This window comes from Megalops cyprinoides, chromosome 17 (assembly GCF_013368585.1).
Source record: "Megalops cyprinoides isolate fMegCyp1 chromosome 17, fMegCyp1.pri, whole genome shotgun sequence".
Classification (NCBI taxonomy): Eukaryota; Metazoa; Chordata; class Actinopteri; order Elopiformes; family Megalopidae; genus Megalops; species Megalops cyprinoides.
Window position 1 is genome coordinate 28725223 of NC_050599.1, and position 25153 is coordinate 28750375.

At 44.8% G+C, this 25153-nt stretch overlaps 2 protein-coding genes across 6 annotated transcripts in view; one reads left to right on the forward strand and one right to left on the reverse strand.

Annotated features, from left to right (window-relative positions):
- Window positions 1-25153, reverse strand: part of LOC118791937 (transcription factor IIIB 90 kDa subunit-like) — a 63486-nt gene that overhangs the window by 14354 nt on the left and 23979 nt on the right. For 2 of the 3 annotated variants that reach the window (XM_036549503.1, XM_036549502.1), the window contains exons 6-14: window positions 23871-23943; window positions 16386-16535; window positions 14807-14900; window positions 13489-13615; window positions 12214-12253; window positions 11974-11988; window positions 11121-11213; window positions 9053-9343; window positions 502-563 (exon numbers count right to left, since the gene is read on the reverse strand). In XM_036549503.1, coding sequence (XP_036405396.1) covers window positions 502-563; window positions 9053-9343; window positions 11121-11213; window positions 11974-11988; window positions 12214-12253; window positions 13489-13615; window positions 14807-14900; window positions 16386-16535; window positions 23871-23943 — 945 coding nt within the window. The remainder of the gene's footprint in view (window positions 1-501; window positions 564-9052; window positions 9344-11120; window positions 11214-11973; window positions 11989-12213; window positions 12254-13488; window positions 13616-14806; window positions 14901-16385; window positions 16536-23870; window positions 23944-25153) is intronic. The other variant, XM_036549504.1, reaches the window with a different exon arrangement.
- LOC118791938 (BTB/POZ domain-containing protein 6-B-like) lies at window positions 19090-23233 on the forward strand. Of its 3 annotated transcripts, XM_036549508.1 has the most exons (6): window positions 19090-19196; window positions 19463-19543; window positions 20631-20925; window positions 21115-21205; window positions 21292-21410; window positions 21648-23233. In XM_036549508.1, exons 3-6 carry the CDS (start codon window positions 20720-20722, stop codon window positions 22678-22680), a joined length of 1449 nt encoding a protein of 482 aa, XP_036405401.1. In that variant the 5' UTR covers window positions 19090-19196; window positions 19463-19543; window positions 20631-20719; the 3' UTR covers window positions 22681-23233. The 3 variants fall into 3 exon arrangements, with proteins under 3 accessions (XP_036405401.1, XP_036405400.1, XP_036405398.1); XM_036549507.1 differs by lacking the exon at window positions 19463-19543; XM_036549505.1 differs by lacking the exons at window positions 19090-19196; window positions 19463-19543 and having other exon boundaries at window positions 20051-20925.

Sequence of the window (25153 nt, forward strand, 5' to 3'; positions counted from 1 at the left end):
AATAACTTAAGAAACGTAGTAGCGCAAATGTTTCTTTTTATAGCACAAATCAGCACAAACGTAGCACAAACGATTGAGCCCACTTTGGAGCAATCTGGACAATGATGGGGGGCTGAGTGACGTCACTGGCCAGAAAATGTAAAGTTTAATTACTTAAAACCCTTAACAGCACAAACAATGATTTTTACAGCATAAACCAGCACAAACACAGCACAAACGAAAAGCAATACTTTCATTAATTTTCTGATGACATGGGGGGCCAGCTTCACAGAGGTGAAGCACCTTCTATGTTTTCTTTTTGCATGCATTTTTTGCTTATTCTCTCTGGAATAACACCATTGTTTCAGCATGAAAAATGTTCAGACTCTGTTTTACTGTTCAATGTTAAGGACAACCACACTGTGGTTAGACAGACTCTGTGACTGACTGGAAACTGTATTTGACAGTGCAGTGTATTTTATTGTGACATTAGCTTGTGGCTCAAATTTTGTCCAAACATACCCTCTCGATCTCTTCCTCGTCGATGCCTTCCAGGTCCAGCTCTCCATTCTCTGACCCTCCCTCTAGGAAGATAAAAAGAAGTTTTAGCATTTCAAAGTGGACTTGTCCCAAGTCCCTCCGCCACCCTACCAAAATCACCTCCAGTACAACAGAGACACCATCTCTGACACAACAGCAGGCAGGTAATTCATCAGAGAGCTCCCGTCAGTCTTAAGTGGAAAATAATCGTTCCATTTTGCCTGGAGTCCAGGATATTTTAGGAACAGCATGATGCAATGCAGTTTGCTTTGGTTTTCCCTTACTTTTCCACAAATACTACCCAATGTTTGATTTTATTAGTCTCAGCTCCCATTTAAAGGTGAAGGGCTCCGATAAATACCACAGTAACAGATGCTTATATTTACAGAGCCTTAGAAATTAAACTTATGTTCTGTATTTCAATGTACCACATTTTTGATTTCATCATGCACTGTTATTGTGAAATATATGCATAGATTTGTTTGTGGAAATGGACAGATTGCAAACTCCACAGCGATGAAACTGATCGGACTGACTCTGCAAAGCTCTCTGGGCTTCTGTGGGCTCAGAGGACAGACGTCACCCAGAGGTCATCGGGTAGCACTACTTCAAAAAGTGGACGGGGTATCAGTCAAAGTCCTGCTTTCGCAATGTAACCTTCCAGCCAACAGAGGGCAGCGTAACCCAAACAGAGAGCTGCCTGAAACCAGTTGACACCCCACTGTCCAAGCAAAAGTTTCCCTGCCATTTTGGTGGAGGCTGAGTGCTAATGGAGCATGTGGATGTGCACTTGCTGGTTTAGGCAAAGCTCAATGAGATCAAGACTTGACTGAACCAGCCTGGCTCCTAAACACTCAGCAAAATGAACTCTCAGTACCACAGTTTAATATGCATGACGTAATAATTCAGCATGATGTAATAATTCATGTGAACCTGATGAACTTTGTCCTCATTCCAGTAGAGGCTTATGAACCTAAAAATACTGGGGGTGGGGTTAAGAGAGTAGAAGTGTGGTCAGACATAAGAACACTGAGAGTGTCTGCAACACTTAAATGCAGCTAAGATCGGTAAGAGCAGGAGGCAACTGTGGAGCAAGTTTATGATAGTGCAACCTGCTGTGGTCCTTAACCGCTATGCCATAAGGTCATGCCACAAGGTCATCCCAAGACATGACCCCCCGACCCCAAAGGTCATGATAACTGAGGCTGGCTTACGATCATCTGCTGCCTGACAGGCAGTGACAGAATGGAGTCCCTTTGTTCACAGGGGGGTGGGGGTACATGACAAGGAGAGCGCTGACTGGCTGAAGCGGAGAGAACTAAATCTCCCAGCAGGCTTTGGGTCTTACCTAAGGAAGCGTCTCAACTACTCCTTCCTGAATATGGGACCATGCAACACAGGGCAAAAACCAGGCACACGCTTTTCGCTGTGGGCTGGCTAGGCCAGAAATAACTCCAGCCTGCTGCCCACCTACTGTGGTGATGATGTCCAATCAGAGCATTTCCCCAAAAAGTGGGAGAGTGAAGCTTTACAAGCAAAACTGTGAAAACCTCCTCAGACCGATACCTCAGTGCTTGGACAGCCCTCCTTTTTGCACAGGGCAGGTAAAGAAGGGCAGGTGGTTTTCAGCAGTGCCCATCTCTTTAAGAGCATGACCAACCTCGGCATACATTACCGCGGGAGTCATGTGACAGCTAACTGCAGCTGATATTCTTCCACCCTGTGGCTCATAACACCAAACACCAGCCAGGTAGACTTACATCACCTGCCTCAATATGGACCACCCATAATTTATGAGGTATGAATAATTTACTCACCTTTATTTTGGACGGTGCGTTTCAATCTGTGGAATGATGTATTTTAAATTACAAACCAAATATGTCTGAGAAGGGATGATTCTCAAAAAAATAGGAGGTCCCCCATGGGGCTGCCCCAATTACCGAAGGACTTGCCTTGACCCCGGTTCACCCCCACTGACTGAGACGGCCTGCCGCTTTAATCCCCCATCAGAGTCCCACTAATCTCACTCATTAAAGCGCCCTGTCATTTCGGAATTAAAAGCCTCCTCCTCTGTATCGTATCACAGTAAGAACCAAGAGGAGTCCCATGGCTGGTGCAGGTAGTGTGATCTGTGATAAGAGAAGCCAAGGCCCTGTGGCTGCTTCCGACTGCGGAGAGCAAACTGAGTTCAGCTCTCCCCTCTGGGAGTTAATCACCTCAAAAGCCACACAACGCTATCAAGATTATTAGAAAATGATGTACTGCAAAAATATCCCAGATCCCAATGATAAGATATTTTCACGGCTGGTTTGTGGAAAGTGATTATGTTTAAAAATAGAAATAAAAACACTGCAGAGTTTTCCTGTTTTCTGAGTTTGTGCTTGTTGGACCATGGACCAGGCTTGACAGGCTTTGGTTATGTAAGCATGAACTACTTTTTCTGCCAGAAGATACACAGGTTTTTAGGCTAAGCTTGGGCTTTCTCTTGGAGACGGATCTGCAGGCGGACACATCGGACTGATGCTGCAACCTCCTCCTAGGAAACGCGGTCAGTGATGCCACAACAGAAAGTACAACTTGAAACCAACAGACTGAAGCGTCCGACAAGATGCTGCTCTGAGGGGTGTCTTTACACACTCCAGCCTGTCGACTACTCACACACATGCAAATCCTGCACACACACACACACACACACACACACACACACACACACACACACACACACACATACACACACACACACACACACACACTCCTCAGTTCCAGGGGGACTGCAGAACAGATATCTACATTGTCTGACAATGGCAGCATTATCTCCTCAGAGGATTACAAAATCAAATGAGGTTTGCACACCAGAAGCAGGTCTACATGCTGCTCTGTCAGGCTTTATACAGTGGTGTGAAAAAGTAATTGCCCCCTTCCTGATTTCATCTTTTATTCTATGTTTCTGTCACTGAATAGTTTCACATCATCAAATAAAAATTAATATTAGGCAAAGGAAACCTGAGAAAACAGAAATAAAAGTAGTTTTTAAATCATTATTTCATTCATTTAATAGAAAAAGTCACCAATTACCCATATTGCCCCTGTGAAAAAAGTAATTTCCCCCTTTTGAAACAAAGAAATCAACAACATTTTAGTTGATAACTAGAAAAGTGCATTTCCTGAAGAAAATGCAGAGTGTGATTGCGACCCAGCAGCGAAAACGTGCTAACGTATATGAGACGATCGCTAGAATGTGGTTAAGTGGTTGTTAGGGTGTTGCTAGGTGGTTGCTAGGGTAAACAATATGGACACCGGGCTTTGCTAGGGTGTTGCTGGGTGGTTGCAAAGTGTTGCTAAGTGGTTGCTAGGTGGTTGCTAGGGTGTTGCTAAGCGGTTGCTAGGGTGTTATTAAGTGGTTGCTAGGCAGTTGCTACCTTTGGTGGGTGTTGGGTCACATGACCCAAAGCATATCAGGTTCCGTGGCTATTGGTCAAATGGTGACCGAGTGGTAAGACTTTGAAAAATGAACTGAAGTGAACGGGAGGATGGAGGGATGAATAAAGGTGTAAAAGACGACTGCGGGTCAGTATGGGTTTCAGTGAGTTTTGGGTGGCATGACCTGAGCCAGCATATGAGGTACTGTCACTGTAGGCTGAAAGGTGACCGAGCGGTTAGACTTTGAAAAATGAATTGAATTCAATTGGAGGATGGAAGGATGTTTGCAATCACACTAATTAGATTCAGGTGAACTGAACACAGCCAGGCTTGATTGCAAGCAGCCCTGTTGAGTTTAAATGGCATATATAGAACCTTACCATCAGAGAGAAGTAGTCACCACAAAACTTCTACAGGCACACAGTGCCACAATCAAAGAAAGTTCCAGAACAGCTGAGGAAAAAAAGCTGTCGAGATATATCAGCCTGGAAAGGGCTAAAAAGCCATTTCTATGGTTCCTGGACTGCACCAAAACACAGGGCATGCCATTATCTCCAAATGGAGAAGATTGGGGTAGTGGTGAATATTCCCATGAGCAGCGTTGGGTACCAAGTACTGAAACCCGGTGCCAATATGGCACTGGTTCCTATATGACCGATATCTATCGGACCGAATCGCAGCGCAGATTTCAGTCCCTCATTTCAGTGCCACTTGAATGCCTGAGTCAGCTGTCGATTGAAATATTTGCCCTCTGGTGCTCCGAAACGGACATTACAGTACTGTAACTATTATTTAGTGTTAAATTATTGTAGTTGGGTTATGTTTTATTTATTATGTGAATTTGTTATGTAAATTTGCTAAGGGTTTTGTATTTATTTATATTTATATATTTAAGTATACTTTAATCCTTTCGCACGTACGGTCACACCGGTGTGATTTGCCATTTAGCGTGTATGATAAAACCAGTGCGATTAGAACACTACAGTCCCTGACAAAAGTCTTGTCGCTTATCCAAGTTGTAGGAACAACAAATAATAACTTGACTTGTAGTTGATCATTTGGAATCAGAAATGGTTTATATGAAAGGCAAAGGCCTCTAGATGATGCTCATTATACCAAAATAAAGTCTTGTATCATTCATTGAGTTTTCTCATTTAATTAGGACAGAAAGGTCAGATTTTGCTTGGACAAAAGTCTTTTCGCATACAAAAATAATGTACGGTAGAAATTATACTTTATTTTGAATACACAAACATGCTACAATAACATCAGAACATAAAGTCATGGTGCCTTGGGAAAAAGAATTAATATCGTGTATGACTCCCATGAGCTTGGAGAACTGCATCCATACATCTCGGCAATGACTCAAATAACTTATTGATGAAGTCATCTGGAATAGCAAGGAAAGCAGTCTTGCAAGACTCCCAGAGTTCATCAAGATTCTTTGGTTTCATCTTCCAAGCCTCCTTCTTCATCTTACCCCAGACATGCTCAATAATGTTCATGTCTGGTGACTGGGCTGGCCAATCCTGGAGCACCATCCTGCTGAAGAATTTGCCCTCTCTTGTGGTTTGGAATGTAAAGGGCAGCAAGAATTTCTTGATACTTCAGGCTGTTGATGTTGCCATCCACTCTGCAGATCTCTTGCACACCCCCATACTGGATGTAACCCCAAACCATGATTTTTCCTCCACCAAACTTGACTGTTTTCTGGGTGAATCTTGGGTCCATGTAGGTTCCAACAGGTCTTCTGCAGTATTTGCGGCAATTGGGATGCAGTTCAATGGATGATTCATCAGAAAAATCAACTTTCTTCCACTTTTCCACTGTCCATCCTTTCTCCAAGCTGTGGGCCTTGGCAAATGCAACACAATTTTTTAGTTGTCTTCCGTTTAATGCTGGTTTGTGAGCACTAATTTGGAGACCATGGAGACCACTGCGTGAGAGAATTCGACAAACTGTTCTTGTAGATACAGGGGTTTCTGGTCACCAGTACTCATGTAGCTCTGCTGCAGTTGAAAAAGGGCTGGCCCTGGACTGTCGAAGCAACAAACGGTCCTCTCGAACAGTTGTCTTACGGGGTCTGCCTGACCTGGGCTTGTCATGAACTTCACCAGTTTCTTCAAATCTTTTTCTTATCCTCTCCACTTGACGTTTGGATACATTGAAGATGTCTGCCACCTCAGCAGCAGACTTGGTCTTCAGGCTCTTGATGATCAGCACTTTGGTCTGTGGTTGAATCTTTGGCATGTTGTGAGAGGTCAGGTTGCACTTTGAGGAAACATCGATTTAACTTGCCTTAGCAATAAAAAAAGCCATTCTTAAATGTTGTTGACCGTCGTTTTGTGCTTTTTTTAAAGTATCGGTTCAGGCACCAGTATTAGGCACCAGTACTGTTTTAAAAGTATCGCTTTAGCACCAGTATCGGAAAAAACCCAAACGATACTCAACCCTACCCAGGAGTGGCGGACCTGCCAAAATTTCTCCAAGGGCACAGTGGCACCTCATCCAGGAAGTCTCAAAAGATCCCAGAAAAATGTCCAAAGAACTGCAAGCCTCTCTAACATTGGCTAAAGCCAGTGTTCATTACTCAACAATAAGAAAGAGACTGTGCAAAAATGGGCTTCATGGAAGAGTAGCCAGGTGGAAACCACTGATCACCAAGGAAAACATCAAAGTGCGTCAAGAAAAACATCAAAGCTTGTCTCACATTTGCTAAAAAGCATATGGATGATCCCCAAAAGTTTTGGGATAATATTCTATGGACAGATGAGTCAAAAGTAGAAATTTTGGAGGGTGTAAAGCAAATACAGCATGAATGTCATACCATGTGAAACATGGTGGTGGCAGTGTGATGGTATGGGGATGTTTTGCTGCCTTGGAAGCTGGACGACTTGCCATCATTGAAGGAAGCATGAATTCTGCTATGCACCACACAATTCTTAAGGAGAATGTCCAACCATCTGTGCGTGAGCTGAAGCTAAAGAGTAACTGGGTGATGCAGCAGGACAATGATGCAAAACAGAAGCGAGTCCACATCTGAATAGCTAAAAAGAAGTAAAATTAAAGTTTTTGAGTGGCCTAGTCAAAGTCTTGACATGAATCCAATAGAGATGATGTGGCAGGACCTGAAAGGAGCAGTTCATGTTCAAAGACCTACCAATCTGTCAGAGTTCTGCAAAGAAGAGTGGGCCAAGATTCCTCCACAGAGATGTGCAAGGCTCATATCAAATTATAGGAAGCGTTCAGTTGCAGTTATTGCTGCTAAGTACAATTACTTCTTCATTCCACTGTAGATATAAGGACAAAGATGGCAGAGCCAAATATCATCCTTATGACAGACACCATCTCAGAGAAACACAAACACCATCGCACAGAATCTGACTTTAACACAGCACAAACACAATCTAACAGAAACATAAGCATCATCTTACAGAAACATAAACACCGCTTCACAGAAACAACCACCATTTCACAGAAACACAGACACCACCTCACAGAAATGAACTGTGCTCTCTAAGTGACACACACTACTTTCTGAGGAACCATTTAGAGCGAGGTGCCTGGTATGCAATAGGAAGATTGTAAGGGCCAGGCACAGAGGCACTGGGGAATGGGGTCAGGCATGGCCAAAGGTTATGTCATGTCCTGCATTCATCATGACAGACCAGTCCCTGTGATCACTCATTTCTACCATTTTAGGTCTTTGGTATTTGAAAGGAAGAGCTTGAATAAATGATGAAAATTTCACCTTTGGTATTTCTTTCAGAAGGCTCTACTATTAATATTTAATTGTTTGTACAATCATAGGAGCCTGAGATTATGTTTCAAGCTCTTTAGAACTGACTGGATATGCAAATAAGATGCTTACCCCATGGCCTTGACATGGCTGATTTATGTAAGCCTGGTACATCCAACAAACACAACTTTTCCTCACAGAACCATTATTACATTATTCATATGCTTAGCAGATGCTGGTTTCCAGGCATACAGCTTCATGGCATAGCTTCTTATCCACGTATACAGCTGGACATTTCCTGGAGCTGTTGGAATGATGTGGTATACCTCAAAGGGAGTCCGGATTCAAACCTGCAGCCTAGCTCACACAGCACCTGCTGTAGAATTTCTACCCTCAGCTGGTACTGGTGTTAACAATGTTTGATTTCACCTTCCGTCAGGCTCAACTATTTTAGAGGGCAGAAGTGAATGCATCACAAATACTGCACTGCAGCATGACATTGACAAATAACTGCAGTCCCCAAAGGGTCCAAAGGGTCCAAACTGTCAAGACAAGACAAAGCCAAACACATCCAGACCTCACCCTGTTTTCACTGATGAGCAGGAGAAAAAGGAAATCTCTTCATTTTTTTCTCATCATTTTGACTCTCAGAGAGAAGGCCATGACAGTCACAAGGCTTGGTCGATCCTTGTGCCTGTTTCTCTGTGCTCAAAAATCGAGTGATGGGAGCCATTTCACTCATTGCTTTTCCTTCTTCACATGCTGGCACTGCGCCCCTGGTGCCGTGCCATCCAAAGCCCTGCCGATTCAGGATATTCTATCAAATAACAAATCTGGACAGGGGGTTGGGGGTCGAGTCAAACCCAGCACGAGACAGTGCAATTTAATCTGTAAAACCCAAGATCTGCCAAGCTGATTTGGCCCCGTCGGACAAAATGAAGTATATCAGAACCACATAATTCTTACCATGCACACTGTGTACAATACAATTTGTGAGAAATGTTATTTCATAATACAGGTACACTGTCCAATTTGTGAGTACAAACATACATAGATGTGGAAGTGGCAGTAATCAGTAACTTTCTTCTGCTTTGCAGTATATTTGGATGTGTATTTATAATGTATCCCCCATATTTTGGATCTTTATATTAACATGCATCTGGCTTCAACAGGTGTCCTCTATCCTTTTTTCCAATGAGAAAAATACTGCCTTGACTGAGAATAGATCTCTATGTGTGTGTTTCTATGTGTCTGTACAGTTAGTATGTATGTATGTATGTGCAGTATATGTGTAAGTATGTGTATGTATGCACATTATGAGTATGCACGAATGTACATTATGTATGTGTGTTTGTACAATATGTGTGTGCTCACCGTTCTCCCTCTCCTCCTCAATGCATTCTCTGATGGACTCAGTGAGGCCCAGGCTGGCGGTTGTAGGTAGGGGGCCTAACAGGGACACCAGGGGACGCTGTTTTTGTGGTGTGGTCTCCTCCACCGATGCCTGTCCCTGTTCCAGCGCCGTCCCTTCATCAGCCACCCCTGGGGGCAATGTGCTGAGGAATTCACTGTTCAGGTGCTCAGCGGCAGCCACCAGCTCCTCATCCTCACCATCCTGATTGCCGGAGAAACCGGATGCCAGGGAGACAGCATCGTCCTGAGAGTCTGGGACACAGAGGAAGGGAGGCCCCGAGTCAGAGTGCTTTACACCCCTCCATGGTAACAGCAAAAACAGGCATTTTAACATTAAAGTGTTAAGGTGGGGAACAATTCTGGGTCCACCTCACCCCCCCAGAATCAAACCTCCATAAACACTCTGTACCTGAATCCCTGCATCCTGAAGTTTCCCCTAGTCACAACCTGACACATCAGAACTCCATCTGAACACACTCAACCTGTTCTCACAAGACACACACCTTCCCTGCATTCTCCACTATGTCAAAGCCCTAGCCCTAGAGAGTTTTTCACACTGTATAAGAAAATGGAAACTTTCATATTTTATCCTTGTTTAGTGTTGTTCTAGCATATTCTGCCAGTCCTGATCTCGAGAGTGACCCTCATGCAGTTCATGGATGGACAACACCTCCTGAGCCCTCTGCCACTTCAGGTGATGCTTCTCTGCTCATCTCCCTTCTCTTCCTCACAGACGCTATTAAGCATCACCCATGTCTCTCCCAGTCCTGGGTGTTTCTCTGTGCTTGTTTAAGATCTTTCAAGCAGCACATCTCGAAAATCGAGCAACGGGAGCCATTTCACTCAATGCTTTTCCTTCTTCGTACAGTGAAACAGTGCTATAGTGATTTCCTCACTCAAGTCATATATGTATGCATCCATGCACTGTAACTCCAGAATACTGTATGTCTAAGGTTCTGGCAGAGCAGTGTATCTCAGAGTGCTTGCATTCTGAACAAAGTGTGTTCTTTTTATTTTCTTCTTTTCTGCCTCTTGCAGAGTCGCAGCCTGACCCCCTACTCCAAATGTTTGGGGAGAGGTGTTACGTCAATGTGTTTTGCGTAATAATGTGCTTAATGTGTGCACATGCTCAAGTGTCTGCTCGTTTCAGAGAGGTTTCACCTTAATCTATTCAGCATGTTAACATGTTCATTAATTTCCCATGCTTAATATCTCACTGTTTTCCCGAATATAAGCCAATAAAATGGGTCAGAGACTAATCTTGCAGTTGGATAAAATGTTTTTTTCTTCTTAATTCCACCTTGAACACGGACAGGAGAGGCTGCTCGGTGACACTCTGATTACAAATAGTACTGCAGTAAATCAATCAATCGAATGACTGACTGCTTGACTGAGTGGTTGATTAATTGATTTATCCTTGTGGGTTGGGTTGAAAATTACAGTGGAAAAGAGCAAACAGCACTCTAACCTGGTGTAACCTGGAGATTTTAATGACACCTAACAGCGGCTTAATTATACTGTTGCTGCTAGTGATTAAACACCTCATTAAAACTGTTCCAACAGTAAGTCAAGCTGTCATGCAGACAGGAACCAGGATGGACCTCCCCAATCAGAACAATACATGTATGTGGCAGAGGAGAATGCTGTATTTTTTTTATTGTATAATACTGTCTGGAGATTGATCTGAAAAGCAGACTCTTCCTTATTACCCTATCATTTCACTCAACCCACACATAATATTCAAACAGAGTCATCTATGAAGGATATGAATAATCACCCAGAGAATCAGTCTTATTAGTCTAATTAATCCTGAGGTTGAATGTTCAAATAAACACATACATGAATTCCCTGACACACAGACTCACAGACCCATGCGTGCAGGCGAGCACACACCAGCGCACACACACATGTACACACGCACGTGCCCGCACACACACACAAACGTACACACAAATGTACACAAGCACGCACGCACACACATATACACACACACATACATGCAAATGCGCACACACACATTGTCCTGTACCGTCTCTTGCGTATGAGGCGTAGATTCCTCGGAGCCTGGGTCGGCTGTTCTCCAGCTCTGTCTCAATCTCATCCTGGTAACAGCTGATCTCACCTGCGGCATCCAAACCATACTGTAGTACCCGTACCACCACAATGCAGTAGCGCTCAGTCACTGTGCTGATACAATAACACTGCTATACCTACAAACTCAGTCGTTGTGATGATATTATAACTCTGCCCTAGCTGCACGCTTAGTCACTGTGTTATGGGTTGCAAAGTAAATAAATAAAATGAACAATATTAAACTTAAATGCAAAATCACATTCTGCTCTGATATTTCTGTCATTAATGCCAGCATTAGTATTTTTCCTGAAAGATAATTTATGCTGTAATTGATTGTCTTCAGCATGTGTAGAGCTGACAGAACTCTTGTTCTCTCATTAGTGACACCGTTTGATTCTGCTGTCTCGTTGGGTACACCTGTGACCCTGCAGCCAGCCTCCGTGGTGCTCTGCATGGCTGCACCTCATGATTATTTGGAGTGAATTGTTTTAAGCAGTGCACAGCTGCAGATAAGGCCTAATTTTGATTGCCTTAGAGAACCTGAATTCTGTCAAAGGTGTCTACATGTAAGTGCAAACGTAAAAGCAATGTTGATGGCAAATACAACCTCAAGGATGCAGTTTAATACCTGTTTAAAAGTCATATAAATCTAGGCAGGTTTTACCTTGTCAGGGTAGGAGAAACGCAGGTAAAAATTTCAGCATTTTAAAGTCAGCTAACATTAGATCATTTTGAATCAAGAAATTATTAGTTCAACATAGTCACATGACCAGCTATCAGATGACCAAGAATACATGTTGAATCCTTACAAGTGTGAAAGTTCCCTGGGAAAAAAAAACAAAATAAATACTTCACATGTTTAAACCCAGGGCAAGTGTTCGAATGCCAGCCACACACAGAGAGGCCCTCACTAGTATGATGGTGCAACACTTGGTTCATCCAAACAAATATTATGTAGTGTTTAGTTTGGCATGACAACTAGCCTCTTTGTAATTTTGTGATTGCACACATACCAGATAAGGTTTATTTTGCAAAAAAAAAAAAGTTACCTTGAACTTCATCAAGCTTCTTGGCCAATTCTTGCTCAAGCTTCAAAAGAAGAAAAAGTATTAATACGAATGAATTTATTTAGTTATTTGTTACTTATTAGTTAAGAATACGGTGAGAGATACATACTGTTTTTGGGTACACAGCAGAAACTATCAACCCCCATGATCCTCAGACACATTTAGACAACAAACAAAAGGACAGAAATGTTCTATATTTGCTTTCAGTGTGCAGGTGCAGTTTTGAGTTTGTAGCACAATGTTAAAGAAAGGTATTCGAGAAAGCCAGAGCCAAATCACCCCAGGGTTTGTGCTATAGCCAAAACATGAGAAGAGGACATGGTTGCACTTCTTTGGCCTCTGATACCCCCGTTCCACCAAGGCAGTTAGAGGGCCGGTTTGGAGCCGATGCCTAATCTCAACCCAGTTCTTTGCGTTTCAACAGCCAAAGAACTGGCTCTCTGCCAGGAAAACTGGTTCAACACTTTGCTGGTTTAGAACCAAGAAGCACTTATGTCAGGGGCTGGGGACGGGATTATCATGACCAACAAGACCAACTAAAACTTTGTGACTGCCATTTTTTAAAAAAACAGACCTAGTGTAGCGTCTAGTCTGCCTAAAAAGAAGAAAAAGAAGAAAAAACAGTGTTTTATTTTTCAAATGTTTCGCCTTGTTGCCAGCCAGCTATGTATTTCTTAGCTGTTTAGCGTGCTACTAATTTCTCATGTCAATGTTACGGGCTAGCTAGCTAGCTGTTGGTCAGCTAATATTATCCAAGCAAGCATAGCTACTAATTTCTCACATCAATGTTACGTTCGATGTTCGTAACATTGATGTGAGAAATTAGTAGCTATGCTTGCTTGGGTAATGTTACCTGACCAACGGCTAGCTAGCCAGCTAACGTAATCTTGGTAACAGTAGCTAAGGTTAGCATGTTACTTTCTAACATTGCCATTGACTCACCTACCAACATCACTTAACATTTGGCTTCTCAAAAGGCTAACATTATATGAAGTGTAGTGTTTCTTTTTTAAAGTACTGTTCTTTTGTTTTTTCTGTTGTTGTTTAAGCGGAGACATATACAGACATATACAGTGACGTAATGATGTGACTCTATGGTGGCTCTCTAGCCCGTAGAAAAGCAAACCGCAAACTGAACCAACTCCGAACCAGCACTAGCACCAGCCCAGAACTAGCACCTAGTTCGCATTGGTGGAAAGGGGATATGATTGGATGAAATCAGTGTGGTCCTTTAACGCTCTAATTGCGGTCACTCACCTGCTGAAGCCTCAGCTTCTTCTGACCGGCGGTGAAAGCGGGCGGATCGCACTCTTGCTCCAGGTCCACCTTCATGAACTCGTCAATGGTCAGCTGACTAGTAGGCGTGTCCTCAAATTCTGTCAGCCTGCCCAAGAACCACACAGGGGGGAGGGGTCAGGGGGTGGTCACTGTCTCCTGACAGATGGCGTATATAGTAAATCGCTGTGCCAGAGTTCATGAAACTTATATGTAAAATCGCATATTTTTCTACTCAAAAGTAATTTCTTAACTCTTAGTACCGCTGCATGCCGGTGGCCACACTCAAAGCAAGCAAGCAGTGATTTCAGCTTATATCATGTCACCTTTTCAGGAGAGGCAGACACAAAAGATGAGGGAGTTTAATCATTATCACACATAGGGGACTTGGCAATGGCAATAGTGCCTGTAACTATTTATCTTCAGACCATACTGAGGCGAAACTACTTATGCTTCCCATGGGGACTGATGAACTCTCAGACAGATCAGTGTAGGTACTGCGCTACGTGTCAGGGGACAACAGGGAGGTATCAAAGCTTCATTTCAATCTGTACAGCAGGTGTTAGAAAAGGAAGTGCATTTGTCCTAAACTTCTCATTTATTGCAATGCTGCCCATTTGTCACCCTGAGGGGACGTCAACAGGTCGAAACATGATATGACCTAAACGCAGTGCCTTCCTGTGTCGAACCCTTCGCCTCTGTGCGAATCATTTGTGACACACCCAGCTGTGGTTCCCGGAAATGTCACCGAAGGACACTTTCTCTCTCGCTGAGACAGGCGGCTGTGGGCTGCGCTCTGGTAGCCGAGATGTGCTGAAACAAAACCCGCTGACTTGGGGGGAGGGGGCATATCCCCAGAGTGGCACTAGTTTAACATCCACAGAACCAAGAGGGGCTGCTGATTATGAGCCCACCAAGATGCCCAACTGGCTGCCCCAGCTGGTTGGAGAGTGTTCCCGCTCTGGGGCAAACAGCCCAGACCGACATGTTGTATTTCACAGTGTCATGCTGCTCAGAATTCCTGATCGCAATATGTGGATTGGCTGAAGGGGGTAGAATGAATGGGACTGGCCAGTCAGATGATTCTATGATCTGTAAACCTGCAGAGCTCTGTGCAGCAGGCTGGCTTGAAATTCACCGTCGCAGACCACCTTCAACTAACGGAGGTGATACTGATTAATGTTTTGACTTCACTCTGGTGTAAATTTCTTACATGACCAAAGAGGATGGTGTAGAGAGTCATCTGGGTGGGCTGTGTGTTCAAGCCCCTCCCTCTACCCTGCCATCATGTGGTACTCACCTCTTCCTCAGCGTGGCCTCGCACACCTTCACCACTCCGATGACATCCTTCACCGTGCGACGGAAATCATGCATGCGGGCAGCCACCAGCAGGGCTGGGGGGGGAACAATCAGGAGAGAACAGCTCATTGTGGGACGCTTCACAGTAACGACCACAAGCACCTCATAATGCAACATCCAACAAATGTGCTCTTTTGCATACTAGATGAGCACCAACATATCCTGGTTGTCTCTGTGGGTACAAAGCATAGCTTTCCATTGGAAGCTTCACCTTAATCATAATGGGTTTGGTGTTGAAAACTGTGTATGGTACAATATGAGTCAATTAGTAATTAGTGATTATCTCCTTACCCATGTTACTGTTGAGTGTTGAGTGAGACATTAATAATGCATAGAAAAAATAAGGCAAGAGCATTACTTTAGCTTGTACTTTGACTGTAAAGCGGGACAACGCCCTTGCCACACAACAAACTGAATGGAATGCAAGCCTTATACTACATAAATATGATCAGTTAAACATTTTTGAGTTGTCAAAAAAAATATTGTCAAAATTTATGATTAATTGCTTGTTGCACATACCTGCACTTCACTATTGGCAGAACAGTTCATCTTTTTATGTACCTGCACTAGTTTCTTTCTCTGTCTCTTTACTATATTGAGACATTTAAAAAATGATCAGTAAGCTCCTTGGCAGAGTTATGCAACAGCACTACAAGTTGTCCCTGTTCTCTGGCCTGACTCCTTAATGCCAGCACCTCTCCAGCAATGGATATGCCCTATCACTGGATTTGGGTTTAGCAAGCCCCTGGGACGGTGGGGAGGTTAGCTTATGACACACCCTTCCTGTGATTTTGACCAAAAATTTCCACTTCATAATTGAGTCACCCGGTGTAACTTTCCCCTTTTCCTCTATGAAGGTCTTTAAGAGATTAATGATGAATTATTAATTATTCAGATATTGTGGCGGTGGATATAACGGAAATCTGAGCCAGGGGGGTCAAGCCGCTCTCTCAGGAAGTCTGTCATTCTAATCCTGGTACAAGGGCGCCCTGCCAACCGCGCAATGGAGCATGGAGACTCCCCCCATCAAATTGCAGCCAATAATTGCCCACAAACCCTCCTCTAACTCTACCAACACACTCCAGAAATGAGCTTTGTTCAGCTACCAGAGATTCAAACAAAACTCCAACTTCCATCTTGGCATCAAATTCGACTGAGAATGTTCTAACACTAACAGGCTTTTTAGGGTTTGTGAGCAGAGCTGCATTAACTGCAGGTGTGGGTCAGTGAAAAATGACTGCAATGATTCTTCCTCCTCTACCCTGGAGCTGGGATATCTACACACAGCTCACGCCTCAACCCCGCCAATGTTACCAATGGCCGCTAAAGTGTGAGACAGAGGCAAGTCAAGAAACGCCTCTCATTCCTAATCCATTATCAAATAGCTCATTTTAAGGCAATGTCCTCTGCTCGCCAAATTGAGATCCTTCTAGGTCTGGGAAAAGAGGTTGATGATTAAGTTTGTTTGTGGGAGCGAGGACCCTGCCTCTGGATCCACCCCCGTCTCTGTGGCAACGTACCTGCCCCGCAGAGGCCAGAGGGTCGGCGGCCCGTGTGCATCCAGTCCCTCTTCATCCGCTGCAGCAGCCGCAGCGCAGTCATGGAGACCTCGTGGTTCTTCTCCCCGAACTCCAGCATGTGTGCGAAGCGGGGGATGTAGAGACAGGGATCTGGGGGGTGGGGGGTGTCAGCCAGAGCAAGGGGAGCCAGGGGAACAGGAGGTGAGGCAGGGTCAATTACATTTCAATTACATTTCAATTCAGTCAATTTAGGAAACCAAATGAAATTCAGTTCATGAGTTAAAAATCACCCATCATTTCCTATGAAAATCTTTCAATAGATGAAATGAATTTCAGTTCATTTGTTGAACTGACTGAATTCAAGGCCACTTGCCCCTAAACAGCACAGGGGATGATAACGGAAAATGCAAAAGCAAAATGCTAATGCTCTGCATTGTGTGTGACTCCTCCATTGACTGCTCCTTCCCTTAAAGAAAGACTGATTATTTCGGTTAATATCATCATATATGCCCACCATAGGAAAATATGAGCAACCATGTGACATCACAACCTAAAAACATTTTCGGAGGATTAGCGAGTAACTATGGTAGTCGATGTCACAGGTCACGCAGACCACATCCGTCTGTCAAACACGCCCCTGAACAGACTGGGATGAGAATTGGACCTTGGTGTTAAACTGTGAACCTGAAGACAACTGCTGACGTTCAGAAGCGAACGTGACCTGGAACTAGAGATGATTTAACGAGCCAGACAATGTTCTGGCATCAGGTGCGCTTGCGGAGTGTTCAAAGCTGAACTCCCATTGTTATTATGTATTAAGTAAAAGCCAAATGATCTAATCTAATTTACATTTCTTTAAAATTTTAACCTTAAGACCATTTGTGTCTTAAGACCATTTGTGTCTCATGAAGCATTATATTGCTGAGTATTTCTGGGAATACATTCAGTCGATGAAGATGTATGGGCTACCCTCACTACATGCACCAGTTGAGTCATGGCTGGAATTGGGTGGAATTAAAACTATGTTGCAGAATTTGAGTTTGACCATTCAAACTTTAAGTATACGTGGTTTACAATAACAAGGTAAATACAGTGGTATGAAAGAAAAAGCTGTCAAAAAGCACCTTACTTGCATTAAACAGGTGGCAGTGTAGCACAGTGGTTAAGGAGCAGGACTTGTAACCAAAAGGGTGCAGGTTCGATCCCCCCTCTGACACTGCTGCTGTACCCTTGGGCAAGGTACTTAACCCACAACTGCCTCAGTAAATATCCAGCTGTATAAATGGATAACATTGTAAAGAGCTGTAACCTATGTAAGTTGCTTTGGATAAAAGTGCCTGCCAAATGAATAAATGCAAATGTAATTATAATAGATAGTTTCAGTGGAAACCCAGCATTGTGGATGAGCACACATCATGGTAGAACTGTGTCTATCTGTTTTGCTGGTGCTCTTACTCTGGTTGCAACCCACGTTTTGTGTGAAAATGGCTAGCACACAAATTCTGTTTCTTGTTTGTTGAGAAGGGTTTGTTTTTACTGGCCACTGGTTCAGAAGATTTAAACTGGCATTCACCCACTGGCATTTTGTCTCTAAGCAAGAGACAAAAATGATCCAGCAGAGGACTGCCTGACAGTACTCAATGCTGCTACTTCTAAATTGTTCATTTATGAAGCAAAATGTCCCATTAGTGTGCCTAATTATGGTGTAAATAGCTCACCATATTGTGCTCTGGCTACCTACATTTACCACTGTACGTTGTATAGAGCCCTGCTTCAGATGCACGTGTCAGCCCTTCCTCAAAGGTTCAATGACACACTTATGTTCAAGATGATCTTGCGGCCTGGATTTCACATTTGCATTAGGTGAAAGGAAAAAAACATAAATGAACTGCGAAAAGTGATCTGCTAATTTCTGCTTTTTCCAGAGTTACCTTGAATTTTACAATGAGGTGTCCTAAGGATCAATTTTTTTGGTGTCAGTGTTGAACAGATGCACTGATCTAATCACATCTGGAATGGCTTGCACAATGAGCTCAACAAACATGATGAATCAATGAGCCTGAAACAATGACCAATGAGCCTGCACATCATCTCCTCGGAATCAACCAAATGTGATCAGCAATTAAGATCATAATCTGTGACAAAAATACAAGATCAAGAACTGTTGTGCTACTATTACAACCTGGGAACAAGCCAGAACATATAGCGATGGGGTGCCCGCATTGTACATCCAGTCCAGCTCTCAAATAGACCTGCATCATTTCACCTTGTACAGACTGAAGGAAAGTATCAGTCCCTGTATGGAATGAAACGTAAAAATAACTGTCTTTGGAAAGAGGGCATCAGGTATTACGAAAGGGATTCCATGGCACACACAATGATACGCACAGTTACCAGCGGCAGTGGTTTTAACTGATGGTCTTACTGAAATGCAGTCCAGTTTACGCGCAGCCTGCCACCGTCACAGGTTATCACCGGATATCACCGTTACGGCTCCTGTCGCTAATATCGTGGAAATTAACGTTTAGCCACATGCTTCGCTATAGATAATTATCAGAGTGATAGTAAAACACGTCTGACTGACTGCAGGAGCAGTGACGTTGAACGGCTTGTCGCGGGTTGTCCACAGCCTCCAAAGCAACGGAGCCCTCTATTGGAAAACCAGGAGACCGGTCTGAAACAGGACACTTTAGCCCAACCCCCTCTCTCATTCCCTTCTCTGGATTTAATATGGCTTCTGGCTCCGATGACGCGACGAGACCAAACTTGACGGCTTTTTTCAGTTTACTGGACACCCCTACATTTAATAAGGTAACAATTTACGTAATCTGCTACCTTAGAGTGACCATCTACTTAGAATCACGTTGAAAAAATCGGCATGATTGAAATTAGTTCGACTGTACAGCTGCTTAGTAGCAAAGCGATCTAGCTACGCGGGATGTGATCAACTATTATGTGCTTCGTTCTCGTTTATTCACTAATTTGGCAAATAAATACAGCATTCTGTGGGTGTTTTAAAAACGCGGAGGTTCATACAAACGTATTTGCGACATTTAATGAACATATTTTTTCAACAGCTGTCTTCCTCGTGCATATTTACGTCGTTGCTTTCTCCAAGAACCCAGCTCACTAATTACAATCGGCCTCCGCACATCGAGGTAATTCGGCTATCCACTTACTAAACAGTAAAGTACATGGGAGAATGTATGTTTATTGTTAATTGAAGTGACTCGCAGATTGCTTAGTACAGCACTGTATTTAGATAATAACTCGGTTGCTTTATTCCGTGATTATGTTTTGAATCCTAACTATCAATTGAAATAAACTTCTGGTCGTTGCTCAGAAAGCAAAGCGAGTATGATACGTTTTCGTGGAAGTGTGTGTGGTGTTTTTGTAGCCAACTGGACATCCCAAATCCCTGTCGTTGTGCAGGGATTAAGGGCAGTGGAAACAATGCTTTTAATTCTTTTTACCAGAGGCTGTAGACGCGTACTGGTACCAGCCCTGCAAAGGTTTGTTGTGTTACGTTAAGATTTAGGCGAAGAGGAGGAGGGCCAAGCTAGGGGAGGCGCCTCCAGGTCGCTGATGCCAGCGGCATGTGATTGGTTCACAGAGATGTGGGCGTGCTCTGTTGTTACACAAAAATACAGTACTACCGCAGACCCATAGAGGAGGGTACACGTTGTTCGCTGTATCAGCCGCATTCGCAGGATGGCACTTTTAATTTAGCGTTATCCACTAAAACCTGCAGCACAGTCACATAACTAGTCAGGACGAATAAAAGGCTGTGTCATATGTCGTTTATGCTCCACCGTTATGGCTTCGTCTACGTTTTTGAGAGACACCGGTTCTAGTATGGAAATTTTGCACGGAAGTACGCCTGTCTTTGCAAACGGGATGCGATGAAAAAGAGGAAAAAACTATCCGATTTGAAGCTGGAATAATTCCGCCAGACGGATAACCTCGATGTTGCTGTTTAAATTCTTCCAGGGTTGCTAGACGCATTCCGCCGTGGGAAGCTGCTGCTGTTTGCCTGTCAATGCGCACGAGACGTTATATAACGGGAAGCGCAGTCGTTTCCAAACCTGGAGTTGCATTACCTGGGATTGTGATATTAAACGTGCCGTCAGCCCTAACGCTTCTCCTGTCTGGCAGCTTGGTCGTTTCACTTGCTGATGCCAGTAGCTGCAGATTGTCTGTATGGCCGGATCATGAGGTGTTTGACTTTTTTCCTCTTACTTCCAGAGAACTTGAAAAAAGCTAAAAAGAGTGGGAGACACCCAGGCAGGCTGCCAGTATGCTATGAGATCGTGACTTTGTCCTTGGAAAAGAACATGGCTGCAGAACTGTACCCTGCTAGCACACAGACCAATATCCCGCACAGCAACGGCATTGTAGTGACGGCCGCTAGCAAGAAGGGCATCGTCCACGTCACCCAGACGGTTACTGCTGCGACCGCTACCACCACACAGCAGAATATTAACAACAACAACGTCGAGTCGACCAGCTGGCAGAATTCTCACCCGACACTGCGGGAGAGGTAAACGCTCATTGAGGAGACGGTTAGAAAACAACTCGCTATCATTGTTTTTTTCCTGTGCGCAATTCACGGGATGTTGTAGGATGCTGGCGCACCTCAATGCACCTTGATTCAGGCAACTTTAATAAGCATCGTAACCTGACTTGGTACCAGCAGAAAAGTAACTGTTGTAACTTGATTTGTTTCTAGGAATGCCTTAATGTTTAACAACGAACTCATGGCCGACGTTCACTTTATAGTGGGCCCTCCTGGCGAATCGCAGAGAGTGCCTGCGCATAAGGTGAGCTCTACCTTCCGCTTGCGTTTGAAGCCGTTGTTAATATGCTCAGCACTGGTGAGCTGACATAACTCCTCTTCTGTTTTCAGTATGTACTGGCGGTGGGAAGTTCAGTTTTTGCTGCCATGTTTTACGGTGATCTTGCAGAGGGAGATTCGGAGATTCATATCCCAGATGTAGAACCTGCTGCATTCTTAATTCTGTTGAAGTAAGTCTTCTGTCACGCTTTGTCATGCCACTGTGATCACTGAACAGTTACAATATTAAAGCTGAGACAGTTCTGCAAACAGTGTTGCATCCCTCATGTGCTTGCTGTGTGAATCCTGTGGTAACAGCGTTTGACCACTGGTGGGCATAAATGTCAAAGTAGTCTCAACCCATGTGCATGTTCAGTTGTTTTTTTTCTTTAAAGCTCACTCTTTTGTCTCCTCTTGTTGCGCCTCAGGTACCTTTACAGCGATGAGATTGAATTGGAAGCGGACACGGTGCTGGCCACTCTGTATGCCGCTAAGAAGTACATTGTGCCAGCCCTAGCCAAGGCTTGCGTTAACTTCCTGGAGACCAGCCTGGAGGCTAAGAATGCCTGCGTGCTGCTGTCCCAGAGCCGGCTGTTTGAGGAGCCCGAGCTGACGCAGCGCTGCTGGGAGGTCATCGACGCCCAGGCTGAGCTGGCACTGCGCTCCGAGGGCTTCTGTGAGATCGACCGGCCCACGCTGGAGATCATCCTGGCACGCGAGACGCTCAACATCAAGGAGGCAGTGGTCTTCGAGGCTGTCCTGGCCTGGGCGGCGGCTGAGTGCAAGAGGCGGGGCCTGGGCCCGACAGCTCGCAACAAACGTAGTGTCCTGGGCAAGGCACTCTACTTGGTGCGCATCCCTGCCATGACGCTGGAGGAGTTTGCTGATGGTGCAGCGCAGTCCGACGTGCTGACACTGGAGGAGACGCGCGAGATCTTCCTGTGGTACACGGCGGCCAACAAGCCACAGCTGGACTTCCCACTGGTGCGGCGGACGGGCCTGGCACCACAGCGCTGCCACCGCTTCCAGTCCTCGGCCTACCGCAGCAACCAGTGGCGCTACCGTGGCCGCTGTGACAGCATCCAGTTCGCCGTGGACCGCCGGGTCTTCATCGCCGGCCTCGGCTTGTACGGCTCCAGCGGGGGCAAGGCCGAGTACACCGTGCGCATTGAGCTCAAGCGGCAGGGCGCCACACTAGCGCAGAACCTCACCAAATTCGTGTCGGACGGCTCCAGCAGCACTTTCTCCGTGTGGTTCGAGCACCCAGTGCAGGTGGAGCAAGACACCTTCTACACGGTCAGCGCTGTGCTGGATGGGAATGAGCTCAGCTACTTCGGCCAGGAGGGCATGACTGAGGTGCAGTGCGGGAAGGTCACCTTCCAGTTCCAGTGCTCCTCGGACAGCACCAATGGCACCGGGGTGCAGGGGGGGCAGATCCCTGAGCTGGTCTTCTACGCCTGAGCCCTATCGACAATCTCTGTCTTACCCTGCTGCTAGCACACATGGTAGAGTCCAAACAAAGATCTTGCTTTGCTAATGAAGCAGCAGTGGAGAGGACTATGACAATGAAAAACTGCCAAGTTTTCTAAAAACTCTGTTCTTAGAAAAATGACTCTTAGACTTAGACTCTATTTTTCAGACTTAAAGGCAAAGGAATGTTCTGTAATTTTATTTATTTAAGAAAACAAACAAGCAAACAGATTAATTAATACTGACACTGCAGCATGTGGCTCTGTGTACTGAAAAGGTTGTATTGCACTTCCAGTGGGTGGCTCCCATTAGTGCTTTGTGTGTTTTGTACATAACTGACACCGGTGTGTTCACAGCTCTAAGTTGACTGACGAATGAGATGTCCTGTGTTGGAGCACGGCTAGTGAGCCGCTAACCATATAAAAGAGAAGATTTTATGTGACTAAACTCCCAGTTGTCAGCGCCTGTTATTCCTGTGGTCTCGGCCGCTGAAGCCGAGGGAGGATGAAACACACCAGCACGTGCTCCGACGGTGTGGGGGGCTCTGGGTCCCTGACAGCAGAGCAGTTGAGCCAGTTACAGATCTGCGTTTGAACGTGGGGAGCCTCAGATCATTTATGCATCAAAAGAGTGAGTGAGCAGAGCTGTTTAAGGGGTGGCAGCAGCAGCTGGCCGAATGAGGGCCCGATAGTAAACGGAGATGGAGACGCAATACAGTTCAGCAGAGGCAGTCAATGAGGAAATTAAACGGGGCAACTGTCCCCAAGGGTGCAGCCAGCTGACATTTATAAGGCCTTATCTTAAACCCACATGGTTAGAAAAACAGCCCAGCCGATGTTTACCCTCTCCAGAGCAGAAAGAGCAGCTTACTCAGACAAGCTTAAAAAAAGTAAATAACAGTTTGAAATCAGTGTTGGAGCACCCTCTAGGTACACGTATGGGAACTGCGCTTCAGCACAGATGAGTGCAATTTAATTTTCTCTGACTCCAAATTGTTTGCTTCCTCTCAACAAACTTGGTGTTCCTGTTTTACTTTCTCTTCCCTCCTTGGTCAGTGTTTCAGTGAGCTGAAGAAAATGTCATGTTACACCATGTGTGTCACCCCCTCCCAGTCAGCCTTGTCAGTGTAATTGTGAATAGTTGTGTCAGAAAAAACACATGGGGCATGTGGGTGGAATTACCTATTGCTGGGGCATTGATGCACAGCTCTCTGGCCAATAGGAGGAAGGTTCTGCCCAGAATGTAGACATTCACCTGTGGAGAGGAGGAAGAGGGAGTTTAATGGTACTACAGGTGAGAAAAAAGGACCCGTTGCCATGGAGGCATGCAGTTCTGTGCAGCTCCACTGTGAATAAGGGTGCCCAGTGCTTCAGGACAGAGTTGTTATTTTTCAAATTGAGAGGGGGCTGGCTAGTCTTCTGTGCTAAGACCTGGTGTCACCTTAGGGTGAGGGTGGCCTTGGGGGGGGGGGCTCTGACCTCAGCAGAGCGGTGTTGCCCAGGCCTGTATCTCCATCTGCCGATTTAGCAGGTCCAGGTCAGGAATGAGGTCTTTGACCCAGGGGTGGTTAGAGGATTCCAGCCAGCCACCCTGCCAGTGGTAGGGGATATTATGAATACCCAGCTGTGTCAGACCTGCTTCATTCAGACACCTTTACATGTATATGGTGAAAAGTGTGCCCTCATCTAAGATAAATGTGCACAATTCTAATTGCAACCATTTCTGTGATCCACTTCTCCCTCGTGTAGCCTACTGCATGCTAATTCGATGGGTGAAACACCTGCTGCCTCTGATTGCCCAGCCTTTGTGTATATATCTCAGTCTGGAGTATGATTATCACAAGAGGCATGGTCAGGTTTTTGGGAAATTAACAGTCTTGGCTAGTGTCCAAACCCTCACCAATGGATAGGAAGGGGTGTGGTTAAGGACAGCTGGGAGTGCAAAAATAAGCCCCGCACGAGCTGTGCCTGTGACAGTGCCTGTGTTCCTGTGGTCAATTATGCAGAAAGAAAGTACACACAAGTGCACAACAAGTGCATTGTGGCAGTCCTAACTTTGTGTCCTCATAACTGTCTTCACATTGGCTATTGGCACAGTATAAAGTGTAACAGTGGTTTTGAAAACAGATTGCATTTGTAATGTGTCAACGGTTTTGTCTTAAAAGTGGGGAAGGACAAAGCAGCCATGAATGCTGTTCCGCTCACACAGTATATCAGAATACTGAACCATTGCAGGTGTTTTTACATTTTTTATACCCATTAGGAGTTTGCACCATTTCTTTCATCACCCTAACAGATGAGAATAAAATTTGATCTTGCATTTTATTTGCCAAACCTTCGGGCAAATAAGCAAATAAAATGCAAGAACACTCCTGGTGATGTCACTGATGTATTATTAGTGATGAGGTCACACATCTTGGCTACTGTGCCACCTGCATTGTTGAATCCTTGGTCACAGATAATGT

Bases quoted from the DNA above. Each gene is read 5' to 3' on its own strand.
- LOC118791938 (XM_036549505.1), top strand. From the start codon at position 20,561: ATGCCAGTAGCTGCAGATTGTCTGTATGGCCGGATCATGAGGTGTTTG. The intron at 21,206-21,291 runs GTGAGCTCTACC...TTCTGTTTTCAG, and splicing joins AGAGAGTGCCTGCGCATAAG to TATGTACTGGCGGTGGGAAG. The intron at 21,411-21,647 runs GTAAGTCTTCTG...GTTGCGCCTCAG, and splicing joins GCATTCTTAATTCTGTTGAA to GTACCTTTACAGCGATGAGA.